Genomic DNA, 18,211 nt, shown 5'->3' with positions numbered 1-18,211 from the left:
TATCTAAATGACTCTTAATGATATCTGTGGCTCCCTCTCCAAGCAGGACCACCCAATTTCATTTATGTCAAAGCCAGGCCAGGATATATTCCTCCCATTTGATTTTCTTAGCAGTGGAATAGAGAGGTTCAGCCTTCCACATTTCATTTATGGCACCCCATCCTCATCCCAGGAAGAGGCACCCTCGGGAATTCTTTAAAAATGAAATTTCAAATACTTTGGAGCAAAGACTTGAAACTGAGAGCTTTAACAATTGCTCCCAACGCTGTGTGTTTAAAGTGACCACCATCAAATCACATTTTCAGGTTAAGGAAGACAAAAATTCCAGAGGTGGAAGCAAGAAGCCATTCCTTCTACCCTACCACAATTCTCTAGAACCATATTCTCAAGTTCAACTGGATGATTCCAAGTCAGACAGAAAATGAGGACAAGGACACAAGACAAATGGTTGGCTCACTCCCACCCACTTCTGAGGTAAATCAATCCCCTGTTCAGTCCAGCAACTTTTTGAAGGAAAGAATCAAACAACAAAGACTCATTTTCAAATAATAATGGCTCCCAAGCTCTAAGATTATTATTTTTAAGCTATCTTACTGATCATGGTGGTTCCACCAGCCAGGGCTGCCTTGGTGCCTTGAAAGAAGTCATCAGCGGAGGTCATTCCTTGGTCAGGCATCTGGAAGCGGGTATGGACATCAATCCCTCCAGGGATCACCATCCTAGAATGGGCTTCAATGGTCTTCACCCCTCCTGGCACAATCAGGTTTTCCCCTATTTGCCTAAATAAACAGGATGGATGATAACAGTTGTCAATAAACCATCCCTGAACCAAATGGCATCTGACAGGACATTTCACAAAGCCATATACTATCCTTCCCTAGGTTCTGCAGACTTTTTGGATTACTGTTCATATTCATATTATGTGTGCTTCCCCAGTCCCTACTCCCAACTAAGAGGCAAAGCAGAGCATACTAGAACAAAACAAAACAAAGTTTTTCGAAAACAAAATTTAAATAAAGTACCAGAAGCCCTGGTTGAAGAGGTTTAATTGCCAAAAAAACCCCTAAGATCAAATGATAACAAGGCCCCAAGATATTTATATAAAAGGCCCCAACACTTTCTCTGTAACACATATACCTGAACTAATTATCAAATAGCAATTCTCTCCACACCTGGTTATACTTTACATTTATTTTCAACCCCGAGAAAACAGGGGTGGAAAGGTTAGAAGTAGAACAAGGGGGGGGGGGGAGAGGAACATAATGATTACAACTATTTAAAAATTTGGAAGCAGGGTGCCTGGGTGGCTCAGTGGTTGAGCATTTGCCTTTGGCTCAGGGCGTGATCCTGGGGTCCTGGGATCAAGTCCTACATCAGGCTCCCTGCAGGGAGCCTGCTTCTCCCTCTATCTGTCTCTGCCTCTCTCTGTGTCTCTCGTGAATAAATAAAATCTTAAAAAAAAAAAAAATTTGGAAGCACGTGCTCAGTTACTCAGATACTAAGGACAGAACAACTAATATTATGTTGAGGGACATGGATTTGTTTCCAATTTTTAAAAAACATCTGGGCTACATCTCGCTACTAGTTTTTTCAGAAGGAAAAAGTAATCAAGGAGGAGATGATAAAGTTCTAAAACAAATCAGTGTTGACTAAAAATAGGACACAGGCTTGCTCACTTCTAGGCCAGTATCATGCTGCCTTTTAATTGGGGGAAAATGGAACATGAAAGTCATGGTATTTGAGAGCCTGGAGCAGAGAATGTCACAAGCAAACACACATGGAGAAAACATTAAATGTGGAAATGTAAAGACCTATTTTAGGTTCACAAATCAGGGTGTGAGTTTCCAGGCAACAGACATGTCCACTTCAGTTTTCCACTCCTCCAAACTGGTTTGCTGCTAGCACTTGATGAATGCTGCTTATTTAAAAGATGTCATATGCTACAGTGTTTGTCTTTAAACAGATGTTGGGATCCCTGGGTGGTGCAGCGGTTTGGCGCCTGCCTTTGGCCCAGGGCGCGATCCTGGAGACCTGGGATCGAATCCCACATCGGGCTCCCGGTGCATAGAGCCTGCTTCTCCCTCTGCCTATGTCTCTGCCTCTCTCTCTCTCTGTGACTATCATAAATAAATAAAAATTTAAAAAAAAATAAAATAAAATAAACAGATGCGCTCCTTCTCCAGGGCCCTGTGAGCTGCCCCACTGAGGAGGGCAGGAGGCTACTGGTATATACTCAATAGACTCAGCTCACTTAACCCTCTGTCCGTTCTCCTCTGCCACACAATATACAATAAGCACAAGGGCAGTCTTCTTTGTGCTTGTTGCCACTTACAGAATGAAACCCAAAATTCCCTCAGGATGAAGCAGTACTTTGTGTGTTACTCGGTGATCAATTTGGTGTCCTTTGGCCCCAGCAACTTGGATTCTTAATTAAGAAAGCAGATGTGTTATCTTCAGAGAAGAGGCTGTACACCACGTTTGTGTCTTCGATTGGGCAATCGACTGAAACAACTACGTTCTAGGAAAACCTTTGATGTATTCAATAGATCATGAACCAAGTATTTGAACTGGCAACCAGAGGACATTGTGTCACCTCGGTGAAAATAGTAAATTACATAACACATAATGAACTGGGTGTGCATTTAACTGTGGCTCTGAATTCCCTAAATCTGATTTTTCAAAATCACTAATTACCACCAATCAAAATGAGCTTAAACAGATCCTAAGTTAGTAAGCCTTTGAAGTCCTTATTAAAGTTTGATGCTACAAATGTGAATTGCAGGTACTGCTTAGGAATACTGGAAAGTACACAAATTTGTCTATACGATGAATTACACTTACTTGATCAACCCATCTTCCATGTATATGTCTGCATAGAATGACTGGTCATCATTAACAATTTTACCTCCTTTGATCAGAAGACGATCACTCTGAAATAAAGAAGTAATAAAGTCACAATTCATACGTGACCTATGAGAAACACTGGTACTGAGACAATGAGCTAAGGACGTATTTTTCACTATTCAAAAGAGACGCTCAATATATGTCAATTTTGGAAAAGCTTTAGGGACAAAGGTGAACCTGATGTGACAACTTATTCATCACTTGATGAGTCAAACACTGGCAAAAGCTCAAAGCTTATCCTAGGTTTACAAACAAAACAAAACAAAAAAAAAAACCATCCCTTTCCAGTGAAAGCAAAGAGAAAGAAAATGAAAGAAGAATCTCCCTTTGAAGAGCAGTGGAAACATTTCAGATAAAAAAAAGACAATATTTTTTTAAACGGCTTTAGGTTAAACGTCATTTAAAAAAATATATATATATATATATATACACACACACACCCACATGTAGGGAAGTCAATTCTTGGCAAGTTTCGTGTCGGGGAAAAATTAACCAAGTCTGTTGTCATGGGATACTCTACACAAACACACTTGATTCGACCACTGCAAAGTTTCATTTCAATATGTTCTGTATATTCACTTTTTATCTTTGAGGTAAATCACAGAGATTGTAACAGAGAGGAAAAAATACTTCCAACATACACTACTTTCACTACTAAGCTGTTAAGAAAAAGGTAGAGTTTTGTGATCAAGTAGATGAACTGGCAAGTTCCAAAATCTATGTTGTTGATGCCCTTATATTTTATATTTAATTGGTGCAAAATACATTCTTGTGTATATATATGACAAGCAGCACATGAAGGCCACAAATACAACAGAAATATTACGTTATGACTCATCTCTATCCCAAATGCTGTTGACAGAATGAGATTATTAACGGCCTGTGTTCAGTGGATATGCACCTGTGTTCTTCCAGACTCAGTTACCAGCTGAACCACAGACCGCTCTTTTAATATACAAAACATTTCAGAAGATGACATTCACTTTGATAATGGCTAACTTAAAATCCAGTTACAAATCAATATTCTTACTAGGTGTTATTTATATTCAGCACCTATCAAAAAAAATTATAACCAATCCTTTAAAAAATATAGGGGATGAGAGGTAAAAATATAAATTACATAAATAAGTAATAAAAAATATGTAAGCTGCTAGGTACCTAGGGAAAAAGATACTTTTACATACGAATGCAGACACAGCCAAGTACGGAAAGTATTTATTGTTTCTCTAACATAATGAAAAACAGTAAGATCCTTTTAATTTTGTACACGGTAGGGTCCTTCATCCTGCTATAGACTTCAGGAAGTCGAAGGGGAATGAACAGTCAACAATAAATCCGGCACTTGTACAAGGTAAATGTAAAAGATCTTTACAAAATCCTGCCATGTACCCAAGTCACCAAAGCCTCAAAACACATCTGTGAGGTGGGTGGGGCCAGATTTTCATTCCTATGACCATAAGCAAACTGAGGCTGAGAGGTTAAGCCACTTGCTCAAGGTCACCTGATCCAGGGTACTTTTCTCTGTCTACAAGGATCCCCCAGCCCCCTAGTCTCCAGCTCCTGGCCTCAGGAAGCATGAAGCAGCCCTGCCCTTCACAACTAGCTCCCCTGGTCACTGCCATTACCTGTCCCAGCCAACACTGCGAATCCTAGAGCCAATATCATGCTAAGGAAAAAAAAAAAAAAAATGAGACATCACAGCCCCGTCCACTCTAGTGCCTTCCAGAAGGCTTCTTACATAAGATGCTGGCCACGATGATGGAGGGAGGGAAACCATGCTATAGGTCCTAAGATAAAACAAACAGATTTTAAGGGCAGAGGGGGCGCTCTTTAAAAAAAATAATAATAAATAAGGTCTCGACTGTTTGCTTTTTAAATGTGTTTCTCTCCACCCCGTCAAAATGAAACTGCCTTTTTCATTCAAGAAGGCAACAAATTACTTAAGGCTTTGCAGCGAATCTGCTCCCCACCCACCCCCACCCCCCAGACTCCTTCCTCCAGAGCAGGGAACACACAACGTTGCATCCCCCCGAGCCCAGCCCTTTCGGATCCTGAGTCTTGGGCCTTCGAGAAAAAGCTAGTACCCACCCTCGCCCAGCACAGCCTGGCTCATCCCGTCCAGTCCTCCGAGCACACGCCCCCTCCCCTGTGCATTTGTTTCCACGTCTCCCTCCTGCGGATGGATGGGTGTGCCCTTGTGCATCCAGAGGAAGCCGGGGTGTCCGTGGCTGGGGAGGAAACCAGAGCCGAGGCGCGCCCTCAGACCCAGCCCTCAACACATCTTGAGTTTACCAGGATTCTTCGGTGTCTGCCCAGCCACCAGCCGGCCGATTCCAACTGCGCATCATTATATAACAATGAATTGCCCTCGCGCTCCTCCCTCCCCGGGATTTTATTCGGGGCTGCAGAGAGCCAGGACTGGGGAGGGGAGAGATGGGGCGGGGGTGCGGGGCAGGAGAGCTTCGGTGAAAGCAGGAACCTGCGGTTCATCGCTGCAGCACCGCGAACTCGCCGCGCCGATGCTTTTTCTCGCGGTTTGCACACTAGCAGCCCGAGGCCCAGGGCCGCGCCGACCCCTCGGCCGCCGCGATCATTGTGTGGCCGAGGCCAGGCCGGGCCGGGCCATCTGCTCCGCGCGTCGCGCAGCGCCATTAGCTCTGCAGCCGGCTCCGCGCTGTCCCCAGCGCCCACCCTCCCAGCCCGCTTTGTGTGCGCCTCTTCGGCTGCAGGAGAGGCGGAAAGACGCCCAGAAAGCGAGCCCAGAGCCCCGCCGGGGTCCCCCCGAACACCGTGGGCGAGGGAGCCGAGAGGCCACCCAAACCCAGTCCCTGATCAACAAAAAGCCCACGCCTGACCCCCCCCCCCCGGCCCCGCACCCTGGTCTGCTCATCACCGCGTCCCTGTTTTTCCTTCCCCTTTCCACATCATCCTGGTCCTCCCTGCCCTTTCCAGCATCCCTCTGCTGTCATGACGCCTCGGGGCTGAAGCCCGAGGAAAGCTCCAGAAAGCCTTTACGGTGGGGGCGGGAGACACAGGGAGAATCCGTATCTCCATCCACCACCACCACCACCACCACCACCACCACCACCACCACCACCACCACCACCCCCACCTCCCCATCCAGCTCCCGGAGCCCAGCCTCACAGCACGCAGCCCGGAGAACAATATCCGAGCTTCCAGCATGCATATTCAATCTGGCATCCATTTGCTCACACCCCGCAGGCCGGCACTGCAGCATCTCGGACTGACAATAAAAGGATACGGCGGCTCCGGCGCGCTACCTAAGACGTCCTTTCATGCACTTACGCTCCCATTTTAATGCCTTACAAATCCTGTAGCTTGCAATGATTGCATCTCCCACCACCACCACCACCACCATCGCCTTCTTTAGCAAAAGGGGGGGGGAGGAAAGAAAAAAAGAAAAGTTGGGTTCCTCTTCCTCCCCCTCCTTTAAAAAAAAAAGAAAGAAAGAAAGAAAAACCCTTAAATGTTCTTTGCCACAAAAGGTTGCTGGCCGATCGCAGATTTCCCAAGTACCAAACTCACCGTGATGCGTGGAATATTTTTCTTCCCCTGATAAGACATCTCTCTCTCTCTCGGTTAAAAATAATAATAATAATTTCAAGAAGACAGCTTTAAAGCCAAAATTGCCAGGAAAGAGATGGTATATTTTTTTTCCCTTTTTTTTTTTTTTTTTTTTTTTTTTTTTGCAGCACTGGAAAAGGTGCAACCGCTTAGCCGGTCTTGCTGATAGCAGATTTCAGGAACGTTAAGGGGTAAATGCAATCCTCTGTCTCTCTTCCTCTGCTCCAACACAGCCCCAGCTAGGGCGGAAAAAAAAGAAAGAGAGAGAGAGAACAGGAGGGAAGGGGTGGAAATAAACTACAGCAATAAAAGCCTCGGTTCAAGGCGGCCACCGCGGCGCATGCGCCGCCAGCCACTCCCTTTCCTCTCAGGCAAAAGCCATCCGCTTCGAGAGAGACGAGCCCTGATTGGCCACCGTCGTGGGAGATGCAAATGAGCGCCGGCGGGGAGGGGAGCGGGGAGCGGCGCGAGAGCGCGAATGCTGCAGTGTGGCTCCGGGGGCGGCGGTCGGGGCGTGCGCCCGAGCGGGGAGCGCGCCTTTCGCGCCCTTTCTGTAGGCCGGGGCGCCGGGGCGCCGGGGCGCGGGGGCGCGGGGGCCTGGGGCTGGCAGCCGCCCCAAACGCAGCATCAGCGACTCAAGGACAATGGGGGGGTGGCCCCGACGGGCCGGGGCAGCGCAGCCCGGAGACGGCGGGCTCCGCTGCAGCCCGTGCGGCACGCACCCGCTCGCGCGCGCCCCGCTGGATGCCCGCCCGCGCGCCAATCCGCGGAGGCCGCCGCTGCAGCCCCGCGTGGGGTGACTGCGCCGAGCCAATGGCTTTGCTGGCGGCGAGCGCGCGACTGCACCGCCGGCCGGCGCCGCGCAGCCCGGGAGGGGCGCCCGGGCCCTCCTCCCGCCGCCTTCGCCCTTCGCGAAGGCTCGCTCGGCCTCCGCCCAGGAGTCGGCGGGGAACTGGGGTGGCAGCGAGCGGAGGGAAGGGGAGCGGCGCGGGGAGGGCCCCGGGGAGAGGGGCGGCTGGATGCGGGCGGGGCGGCGGGGGGCGCGGGGGGCGGGGGCGGGGGCCGGCCAGCCCGCGGCCTGTGGGCGGCTGCAGAGGCCGAAGCCCTTAGCGCTGCGAGCAGGGAGGGAGGCCGCGCTGCAGCTGGGAGGGAGCTGGGAGAGACCGGACACACCCCGCCCTGAAAGCCCTTTTACTGTGCGCCCCCCGCGCCCCCGCGCCCCCGCAGGTTGAGGTTGAGGTTGAGGCCCAGCCTAGGGCCCGGCTCTCTGGAGCAGTCCCGCCCACGCCCATTTGGGGGATTACAGGGGCGCATTCCACCCCGGGGCCTGCAGATCTGTTGAAAAACTCGGGATCCAAGTGCTGTAGACGGGGCCTCCACATCGTACAATGGGACAGAAAGAGGAGATGGGGAAAGCAGGAGGAGCGAGAGATCTTACGTTCCCCCAAGAAGGGGAAACTGAGTCAGGCAGAAACCCTCCGGAAACATAGGCCGAGTTAAAAACATAGGCGACTCTTTGCCTCCCCGCTCAGAGGTGCTAGTCGCGGTTTAAACGGCGGCGTTCAAGGCCTCTCTTCTTGGCGCTAGCAGTTGAACAGGCCTGGAAGCGCCACCCACCCACCCACCCGCTTTGCTGGTCCTAAGAGCGCACTAGCGCTCTTCCTGCAGAATCCCGGTAGGAGAAATGAGCCGGTCCGCTTGATCCAGAACAATCTCCCAGGGGGTCATCTCTTTGGAGATACTGCCCAAGCAGGCACAATGACTAGAAACATCTAGACAGGCTCATGGCTTTGGGTTTCTCTGCTTCAGATCAAACAATAGATAGAATCCTTCCATAATCTAGGCCATCAGGCAGCCGTGGGAAAAAAAAAAAAAAAAAGGAATCTATTTAATTGGCTCATACCTGCTCAGCAAAGATTAGCCAGATAAATACAAAATAATCCTGGGGCTACTGTGGCCCCGCATTCCAATGTCTTTCTGCTTGTGGCTGCTTTGGATGATTGTCCAGAAGGTGTAAGACTGTACTCTTCAACTCCTTTTCTGGTAAATTCTCAAGTCCCAGAAGGGAGCTGTGGCGGCATGCAGCAAGCTTCAGAGCTGGTTAATTCATTCAAGTTCCAATTAGCTGTGCATCTTGAAAACAAAGTAGAAGCACTCCCCCCTCCAACTATGTGATGTGCTAAGAGCAAAATGACAATGTCAGCAGGTATTAGTGTCAGCCTGTAAGGGTTAAAGTCACAAGTCTGAGAAAGCTAAAATGTGCCCTCCTACCAGTGAAAGCCAACTGTAGGTTCCAACCCGGGCAGGGGCAAGTGTTCTATTAGATCATGAGTAAAATACCACTAAGCAAGCAAGCAAATAATGAGATTCAAATTAATTTAAAACAGATTGAATTCTAATTAAGTTGTTTGTTAATACATTCTTGTTAAATTTTCCTGCTCCTGAACGGTTTGATCTTAACAGGTTTAACCATATCTTGTTATTTACTAATTTGCCATGGAATAGTTTGTTTTGTAATAAAAGCTTTAAAAAATATATTTGTTTCAGAGAGAGAGGAGGGGGAGAGGGAGAGAGAATCCCAAGCAGACTCCCTGCTGAACGCAGAGCCCCATGCTGGGCTCAATCCCAGGACCTGGAGACCATGACCTGAGCAGAAGCCAAGAGTCAGGACGCTCAACAGAATGAGCCACCCAGGCGCCTCTGTAATAAAAGCTTTTATGTCAGTCTTATTTGCATCAGCCTTATTTCTGGAGCCATCGATATGAGGTTCTTAGTCCATGATGATGGACATTTCCACTCCTACATATCCAAAGCTTTAGGGTTTAAATTCATTTGTTTAACTAGGGCCTAAGGGTATTTAGCATAAAGAAGATACCGAATAGTCTTAATTGGTCAAGGAACTGTCTGCAATCCGAGTTTCTTGCCAGGCTTCCTGCTCAGTGTGTTGCAGAAAAATAAAGGGGGCAGGGAAGAATTTTCTACCCACTCTGCACTGACAGACCTATATAATATACTTTTTTTTTTTTTTCATATTGTCTTTAGACACTTGATGAAAATTCCTGTCAGGTTACAAATCGTTCTCCCCAAACCAAATATTTTAGTCTGTTCTTGGGCAGGATTTTTCTAGACTTTCAAGGAATTCAGTGCATATCAAACATGAAAAAAGAGCAGACTACCCAGGTTCTGTATCAGTCTCTGACCACAGCCTTCAGCTAAACAGAGGTCTCTTGACACCCAGGCCTCCCTCCCTACGCTCACATGGGGTGCATGCAGACATGGACCAATATACACGCTGCCCCTCGAGGCCGTGTGCCTTCTCAAATCCATGCCCTGCCCTATGTTGTTCCCTTCACCTCCCTCCCTCTTCCCCCAACCCTCCAAAAGTGAGCTTAAAGTTCACCACCTCCGAGAAGTCCACCTCCCTGCTGCCTCCTGTGGTATTAACCTCCTGTATTCACCGCCACTGGGACCTGCATCCTCCCATATTGTGACTCTGTGCTTTTCTTCGATCTGAACAGGACTGCTAAAAGCTAAGAGCCTTGCATTTCTCTTTGTGCGGTGACCAACACGCTGCCTGACCTGTGGCAGGGGCCCTCAATGTCTGATATACAGCTAAATGCTGTCGCTGCTATTCCAAGAGAAAAGAGTCCTTCCGTGTCACTGCCAGGGTGAGTTTGAATGTCAACAAAATCCCCCAACTCAGCCTTTCTCATAGCCCCGTCGCCTTGCTGGGTCTTCCTTCTCCCCCCTCAAGTTCCAGAAACTGCAGGGGAGAACCTTATTATAACGATGCAGCTCATTATTCCTGGTGTGGGCGTAGCTGCCTGAATTTTAAGCCAAGGATCCCCTAAGCAAAGCTGCCACATACCACCAAGCCTGATCAGCATCCAGTTCAGAGCTCTAGAATCCTACAAAGCATCTCTGGTCATTTTCCACCACCCCCCCACCGCCCCGAGCACCCGTTTCTCAGATCATTCTCTTCTCCACCCTTCCATTATTCTTTGTACGTGCCCGCCTGGTACCCTTTATCGTGTTGCACCACCTACCCTATACCACCCTCACCTATACCATGATGAGGTGAGCAGGATTTTCCTTCCCCTGAGAGTTTGAGCTCACAGAGACTGGGAACTCTTTGAGACTTCTTCATGTCTTACCCTTTACAGGCCCTGACAGGGTGGTGGTGGTGTCTAGAGGGATGGGCCACCAGGAGAGATGTATGAGTGATGGCATCCAGTCAGGATTTTTTTTTTAAGATCTTCAAATCACCCAGCCTGCCGGGAACTGGGGGTGGGGATGTGAAGTCCCGTCAGCAGGGCACTGCAGGGTGACTGGGCTGTTTCCAGTTCCTCCACAGCCGTCTCAGACCAGGCCCTCGGCCCTCCACTTCTCTTGGTTTCATCTTCCCCCTTTGGGAGGCTGCAGTAGCCAGTTCTGCTTCTGCGGCCCCCCTGGGCCTCCCTCTGTGGAAGTGCGACATTCAGGATGTCACAGAGTAGGGAAGCCCCCCCACCCCGCCCAACATACATTTTGACCAGAAGAGCAGAGCCCAGACATGGCAAAGAAGAGAAATCCCCAAGTCCCCACATTGCTGCGGGACTGCCACCAAGAGCTACAGCCTCAGATGCAGTCTGCAGAGGAGGTTAAAATCAATGCAGTGGTAAAGAGAAAGTACCGGAATTCTTCCTTGCCAAAAGCTAAGGGCACTGATGAGGACACTTGAGCTGGAAGTGATGCCTTCTTCTCTGCAGATGGAATCCGGCCATCTCTGTGAGCATAACCCTGAAGGGGTAGTCTGCAGAGGGACAGCCAACGGCTGGCCCGTCCAAGCCTTTCCAGTGGGTGCATCCTTTATCCAGGGCTGCAGACTGGTGACCATGAGGGGTGGAAGTGACAGGCCCTCTGAGCCAGATGCTGCTTTTGCGAGCACTGGAAAGACTACTGGTCAGCTCGGGATGAAAGCACCCCGACTGAGTCCTAACTGGGTGAAGACAAGAGGCTCCTCTGTCCCAGTCCTCTCGGACACTGGGACACAGAGGAAAGCATGCACTTCAAACCAAGTAGCCTTCGGCTTTTTCTCCTCTGATGACGCCTTCATCATGACCTACCTTGCACATCATCCTCTGTGTGACTACAGATCTTTCCTGGGGTCTTTTCTGCCCCAGCTGGAGACAGGCAGCAGCTTGCTTTGGCCGTCATGCCTGCGGCCCGCCCTCTGGTGGTGAATGAGGAGAGTGCGTTTTTGGGTCCCCTCTGTCCTCAACCCAGGATCAGGAAAGGGCCTGGTCTCCCAGGGTTCCTGGAGTGATTTTGCCTCTGCTTTGGAATCACCTGGGGCCCCAACTCAGCCCTCTTGATTTGAATCTCCAGAGATAAGGCCAAGTCTACCTCTGACCAAGAGCCCACCACACCCTACTTTTTAGAGAAAAGGAAGCTGGGAAAACATGGACTAGCTTGCACTCAGATCTCAGGCCTACCCAGGACTTTTTCTCCTTCCCCAAAGTACATGGATGGCCCTTCTCTTCACCCCATGGGGACATCTTATGAAAGAATGGTAAATATTCCCGCTATCCTTCCACTTGATTGCCTCCTAGGAAAACACTGCTTATGCAGTCCGTAGGAGGCAGTTCACATTTATTGAGCACCTATTGTAGTCTACGCAAAGCTTTTAAATACATCTTGTTTAATCCTCCCCAAAAATCTTACTAGGGAAGTCTTTGTATCCCTATTGTATAGGGAAGAGAATAAAACTCAAAGAAACCTTTTGTTCCAGGCCCAGGTGCTCGAGAGAGAGTGAGAGCAGGATGCTAACCCAGGCCCCTGCGACCCCCACAGCTCAAGGCGCTAGTTCTTTAAATGATAAAGTACTTCCATAGCAGAAACTAGTACCCAGCTAGTGCAGGAGGTGGGTGTAGGTGGCCTGCTGGATCTTTCTTTACCCCTTCCCAGTGCCCCCCTGCCACGGCAGGCTCCAAGGACTTCTGCACTTCTTCCCCATTTCCCCTTGCCTCCAAATCAATTCTCCATCCCCCTTTCTTCAGTACCCAGCAGGATTCCGTTTCTGTCAGTTTCTTGTCAGTTTCTGTCAGTTTCTGCCAGTTACTGTCAGTTTCTCTCATTGGAAACATAATAATAGATCAACACCAAGGTTTAAATGAGCAATGAACCCTGAACAATGCTACCCCTGAGCTAAGAGGGCAAGGCCCTGATGGGCTTCCTGCCTAAAGGCCATGCAAACTGTCCGGATGGCCCGCTTTCTTTCCCAGCCTCATCCTGCCCTCCCTGCCTCTACAGCACCCCTGGTTCCTGCTGCTGCTGTGGTCCCCTCCGCTTTTTCCATTCACTGCAGGGAGGGCTCCTTCTCACCAGTCAGTGCCCTCTTCTGGGACACTCTCCTTGACCCCTATGTGAAGTCAGCCCACATATTTCTTACCTTCCTTATCTTGGCAGCTGCTTAAGAGCGGCGATCAACAGTGGGAAGTATTTGGCGTGTTTGTTTACATCTGTATTTTGGAATCTCCGACTCGCATCTGCAGACTCCCTGAGCCACCTGGTTCCCAGCCCCACCATGCCAGTCCTCCAGCCCAGGGGACCCAGGCCTCCCCTTCCACCTCTGCCTCCCTGATGTGCACCTGCCACCCCGCAAGTCCTCATTCACCCAAGTTTTTAAAATGCTAGATGGCAAGAATTCACCTCATTGGGTTGGGTCACAAGTGACGTGAGGACCAGCTACTTGTGGCAGCGTGTGTAGATTTCTCTCCCCCGGGACCTGGCCTTCAGGTACCCCGGCCCTGGCCTTCCCCAAGCATGACTCCACCAGCTTGGCCTGTCATAGCTGCAGGTGGGTCCTTTGGCCAAGCCTACGCTTTGAGCTTGGGCTGCAACACACTTAGGAAATAAAGCCAATCCTCGTCAGTCTGGGCCCTCTTTGGTTCAGAAGCTGTCAGTTCCACAGAGGGCTGAGACAACGTGTCAACCGGGTGTCCAGAGAGTCTAAACAATACGTCAGGAGCCTAAGTCTCTTAGAAGAATCAAAGACTGAGAATTACTCACTTATTCAAAAACATACTGTGTGCCTCTAGCCCGGTCGCTCAAACAGGTCCCCTAGAGACCTCTTTGGGGGCGATTTATAAGCTTAGTCTGTGAATTCTTGGAAGTAGTCCATTTGGATACTGTAAAGATTTAAAGATTTGCTGGCTTTTCCCTTCATCAGATTGGTCTTCCTCTCCCCCCTCCACCCCCGCCTCACTCCACTCTCCCCTGCCAATCACAGGGCTCCAGCCCAAGAAAACCAAAGGGTAATGGGGAGGCGAGCTCACAAGCTCCTCACCCACAGCCCCTGGGCTGTCAGGCCTTGCTCACGGTGAGGCCATGGGGTGAGGGGACGCGCTGCTTCCTGGGCTCCAGAGAAGCCGTGCTCCTCTGCCCTGGGCCTGGGCCTCTGCAATGTCCCCTCACCAAAGACGGGCACCATCCAACTTCTGAGCATGCCCAGCCTCCCTCTAGAAGCAGAACAAGATCCAATGGGACCAGGCAGATAAGGAAGCCACTGAAATTTACACCCATCACACATGTGGGCCTTTATTTTTTTTTATATATATATTTTTTTTTAATTTCATTTATTTATGATAGTCACAGAGAGAGAGAGAGAGGCAGAGACACAGGCAGAGGGAGAAGCAGGCTCCATGCACTGGGAGCCCGACGTGGGACTCGATCCGGGGTCTCCAGGATCGCGCCCTGGGCCAAAGGCAGGCGCCAAACCGCTGCGCCACCCAGGGATCCCCACATGTGGGCCTTTAAACCGGATTCTACACCCACGGGCCATGCTGACTTCGTGTAGCATGCACTGAAACCAGAAGAGGAGTCTGAGTGCCACAGGAGTTCCCTTCTCTTCCTCAGGAATTTAGGAATAAAGTTAAATTAGTAAAACAGCCCCTTTTAGGTGATTGGCTGAGACAGGAAGACAGTAATCCCGGGGGCCTAAGAGACTAAGAGCCACAGCCTCATTTGGGGTGTCACCATCTTTCCTGTGCTGAATTAAGTGCCCTGCTGCTTCTGGATCTTATGCTGTCCCAAATCAGTACTTTTCCCAACATGCAATCTGACCATGTTACTCTTCTCCTTCAAATGCTTCCATGGCTCCATGATACCTGCATGACAAAGTCATCCCCTCCTTGACCTCTCACACCAACACCTCCTCTCGGCAGCACTCCACAATCACCAGGTAGAGCTGACCACTCCTGTTGTGCACCCCTGGGCCCTATAAAGACTCTTAGCAGAGGGCCTGAAACAGTTTGCTGTGTAATTTCTTTATGCACCCTTTCCTCCTTGACAAGAAGCATCTTGATGGCAGAAAACTATACTTTCTTTCTGCAGCATGAACCATAAGGCCATGCATCCACACACCACACATTCTGAAAGAATGGATGGATGGGCAGGTGCATGGACAGATGGATGAATGGATGAATAGATGGGTGGGTGGATGGATAGATGGATGGGCAGATGGATGAATGGATGGATGAGTGGGTGATGGATGGATGGATGGATGGATGGATGGATGAAGAATGAACAGATGAGTAAATGAATAAGCTCCCTGAACAAAAGTCCCAGTTATATAATCATCTAAAATGATCTTCTAAGGCACAAAGCTCACAACCAGGCTTTGTCTTCAGCCCCTTCTGTTTACTTCAAGTTCCCAGGAAGACCAGTGGGTACTCTTGACAGCCATTCACTCCTGCCAGAGAAGACTTCAGAACTGCCACTGGGGCCTGGGTACCTCTAACTTGCTACCAGCACCACTGTGTACTCATAGATGGATTAGGCACTTTCTGGGAGATACTCTTCATGTTGCAGAAAAGTCAAGGATCAGCAGACATGTCTCCAGACACTTCTCCTTAATGCAAACAGGATAAGAGACCTTGAAGAAAGGACATCTTCACAACGCTGGCATCTCCCAGGGTGACAAATATCCTTGGTTGGTATGGGGGATGTTCAGATAGGCAAAGGCAGGTTGAAGAAGTTTATACACTGTAGAATGTTCTTTCAATCCAGTACAAATATTCCTTATACCTTATCCTTCCCCCTTCCACTATTTTTCATCTTTTTTTTTTTTTTTTTTGCTTTATTAAGTCATTTGGTCATTTTTGCCCACAAAGCACCAGAAGCAGTCATCATCTTGTGGACGACCAAAGATATCACTAAAGCTGCAGGGGTCTGAATCCTAAACTTGTGACCCCCGGGAAGCCAGTGGTTTAGGACTTTCCCTTTCAGCTCCCTTTGGGGTAAGACCAGAGCTGAGAGACAGCATGAGCCCCACACTTTCCTGAGTCCTCCCATCCTGAGGAGACTAGATCTGGGCATTCACAGGACAACCTCCAAATCAGATGGTGGAGAAGAAGCAGGGAAGAATAGATCAAAGCCATTGTAGTTTTAACTAGCAAGGCTATGGCAAAATGTAAGGCTGCAACATCATAATAAAAAAATATAGCATGCAGTATCAGGACACTAGGCTATTCCTGGCTTAAGCTGGCCCCTCAACTATGGATAGCCACAGCCAGGTGGCCAAAATGCAGCTTGCTTGCATCATTATTTCAGACCACTGAGGTTAATGCTCAGCATAGTTCTTACTGGGACAATCTGGAAGCTTCCCCCACTAGCTTGTGCAAGTTAATTTGGTGCTCAGGATGATAGCAATGAGCAGGTCAGTAGACCGTGGGCCAACCCCTCCTCTGCATCCATCATCTTTCTAAGATAGCAACCTGCCCAAACGCCTGGTTCTCCCTCTCCCGACAGTGGCAGGGACCTCCTGACAGTTTCCTCCATATTTAACGCATAAACCAAGTAGCTCTCTTGTGGCCATTGTGTCTGCCCACACCAACCAGCTAACACATCCCCAAGAGAGAGACAGTGTTGTTTGGAACATTACAGGCTGTGGCAATCATCAAAGCATGAGGAATAGGGAGACCCAAATGGCTTCAAGTTCTTCCTACCAAAGCCACCAAGACAGAGGCTCCAGGGGAAGAACTGAACAAAATTCTTTGCTGGTCTTTGCATCATCTTAAAAGAACCCTCCAGGCATTAGTTTTCTCTGTATGATTATTATTATCTTGCCTCAAATTTTCTGCAGATACCAAGAGGACCAAAAAGATCTTTTGTCAAATGTCGGGGGCTCCCTTTTCTATTCCTTGTCTCATTTTTTTCTCCTTTTCCCTTCCCATCAGGTTTATGAGGTTTGCCTCAAAGCCATTGCTAATGTCCATACCTGCCCCCAATTCTATGAATGCCTCATGTTGTCAAGCACATTCTTCAGTTTCCAGACAAGTCCAAATGGGATGCAAGTGTTGCAAGGTGCCACAGTCAGGGTTGTGTATTAGGTGTTTTCCTCTGAGACGAGATTCAGTATTTTGCAGTTAACAGTGGGCTCTTGTTCCACTCTCTTCAGTGATCGTTGCCTCCCCTTCCCCCGCAGGTACCTTTGGAGGGTTGGTGGGTCCTGGGAGTTGGAGATGGGTCCCAGGCCCCTCCCAGGTGCCATCAACCCCTATGGCCTGGGTCTTGCCTGGTTCTTGCTAGTTTACCTCTTGAGGATTGAAGTCCAGCCTTGCACCCAACCCGGTGGATTCTAGGAACTGGGATCTGATATGCACAGAAGACCTCCCAAGAAATGGCAGGTCTCCTGCAGAATGGCTGTTGTCTCCTTACCAGCTAGTGCTTCTTAGAGTGACCTACTCTTGGACCCTATCCCAGGGCTCTACTTAACTGATGGACCACTTGCCTTTGCACCCCCACCAACCACTGCCACTGCTGCCCATTTTGCTTGACATGGGACTCACGAGAGCTGAACTGTTTGATTGACTGTACTTGCCTGACTAAAGCACCAGTCCCAATCTCTGCCTGACAGTCACCCTCCTTACATATCCACTCTGGCGTAGGAGGACCTAGCCTATGGCATAGGAGGACCCTAAGGAAAGGATCACCACCCTTCCCATGGGAGAAACCAAGTCTTCCACCCGAAAGGTGTTAGGATGTAATACCTTCTCCCCCCCACCCCCGCCACAGGATGTGTATCTCATCTTGTACGTTCAGAGTGCAGTGGATAGAGCCAAGTTGGAGTGGAGGAGTCTACATCCATCTGACACCATCAAATCTCCATAACTCACCAAAGTTGCAGCCCGGAGATGGGAATTACACTTGTGTATGAGACAACATGAAACTCTGTGAGTCTTTCCTCTGACCCCCATCTTGGCTGTGTGACAACACCTAATTCATCAAGATAGAAAAAATATAACAAATGTCTAATAAAAGGAATGATTTGTGACATGATACAACCTTTCATGTGCCTTCCATCCAGGGAGCTGTGCCTTGTAAAAGAACTTTCTTCCATGAGTGTAATGTTCTATATCTATTCTGCCCAACACAGTAGTCACTACCTCCACCCCCACCCATGGTTGTGTAGTATTCCAAACACAGTTAGTGTGATGCTGTGGGGGGTGGGGGGGATCCTCAATTTTTAGTTTATTTCATTTAAACCAATTTTAATTTAAATAGCTCCTTGTAGGTATTGCATTGGGTTGTGCAGATCCCGAAGCCAAGGCTTATAGCTGGCCTTAAGTGTTGGAGAATATGCAAGGCACAAACTGGTAGCTCATAGGCCAGATCAGCCCAAAGACATATTTTGTTTCACCATACTGTGTTTTCTTTTTTTTTTTTTTTTAAATTTTTTTTA

The 18,211-nt window shown here is 48.9% G+C and overlaps 1 protein-coding gene across 3 annotated transcripts in view; it reads right to left on the bottom strand.

The window, feature by feature from the left end:
- DPYSL2 (dihydropyrimidinase like 2) overlaps nucleotides 1-18,211 on the bottom strand; it is a 140,566-nt gene that overhangs the window by 67,913 nt on the left and 54,442 nt on the right. The window contains exons 1-3 of one of the 3 annotated variants that reach the window (XM_055345924.1): nucleotides 6,451-6,836; nucleotides 2,842-2,930; nucleotides 595-779 (exon numbers count right to left, since the gene is read on the bottom strand). In XM_055345924.1, the coding sequence (XP_055201899.1) occupies nucleotides 595-779; nucleotides 2,842-2,930; nucleotides 6,451-6,489 (313 nt within the window). In that variant the 5' untranslated portion in view covers nucleotides 6,490-6,836. Of the gene's footprint in view, nucleotides 1-594; nucleotides 780-2,841; nucleotides 2,931-6,048; nucleotides 6,126-6,450; nucleotides 6,837-18,211 lie in introns of those variants that run through there. The other 2 variants (XM_055345925.1, XM_055345923.1) reach the window with 2 other exon arrangements.

This window comes from Nyctereutes procyonoides, unplaced genomic scaffold (genome assembly GCF_905146905.1).
Source record: "Nyctereutes procyonoides isolate TBG_1078 unplaced genomic scaffold, NYPRO_anot_genome, whole genome shotgun sequence".
In the NCBI taxonomy this organism is placed as follows: domain Eukaryota; kingdom Metazoa; phylum Chordata; class Mammalia; order Carnivora; family Canidae; genus Nyctereutes; species Nyctereutes procyonoides.
The sequence above is the reverse complement of the archived record's forward strand: the minus strand, read 5'-3'. Positions and strand labels throughout refer to the sequence as shown.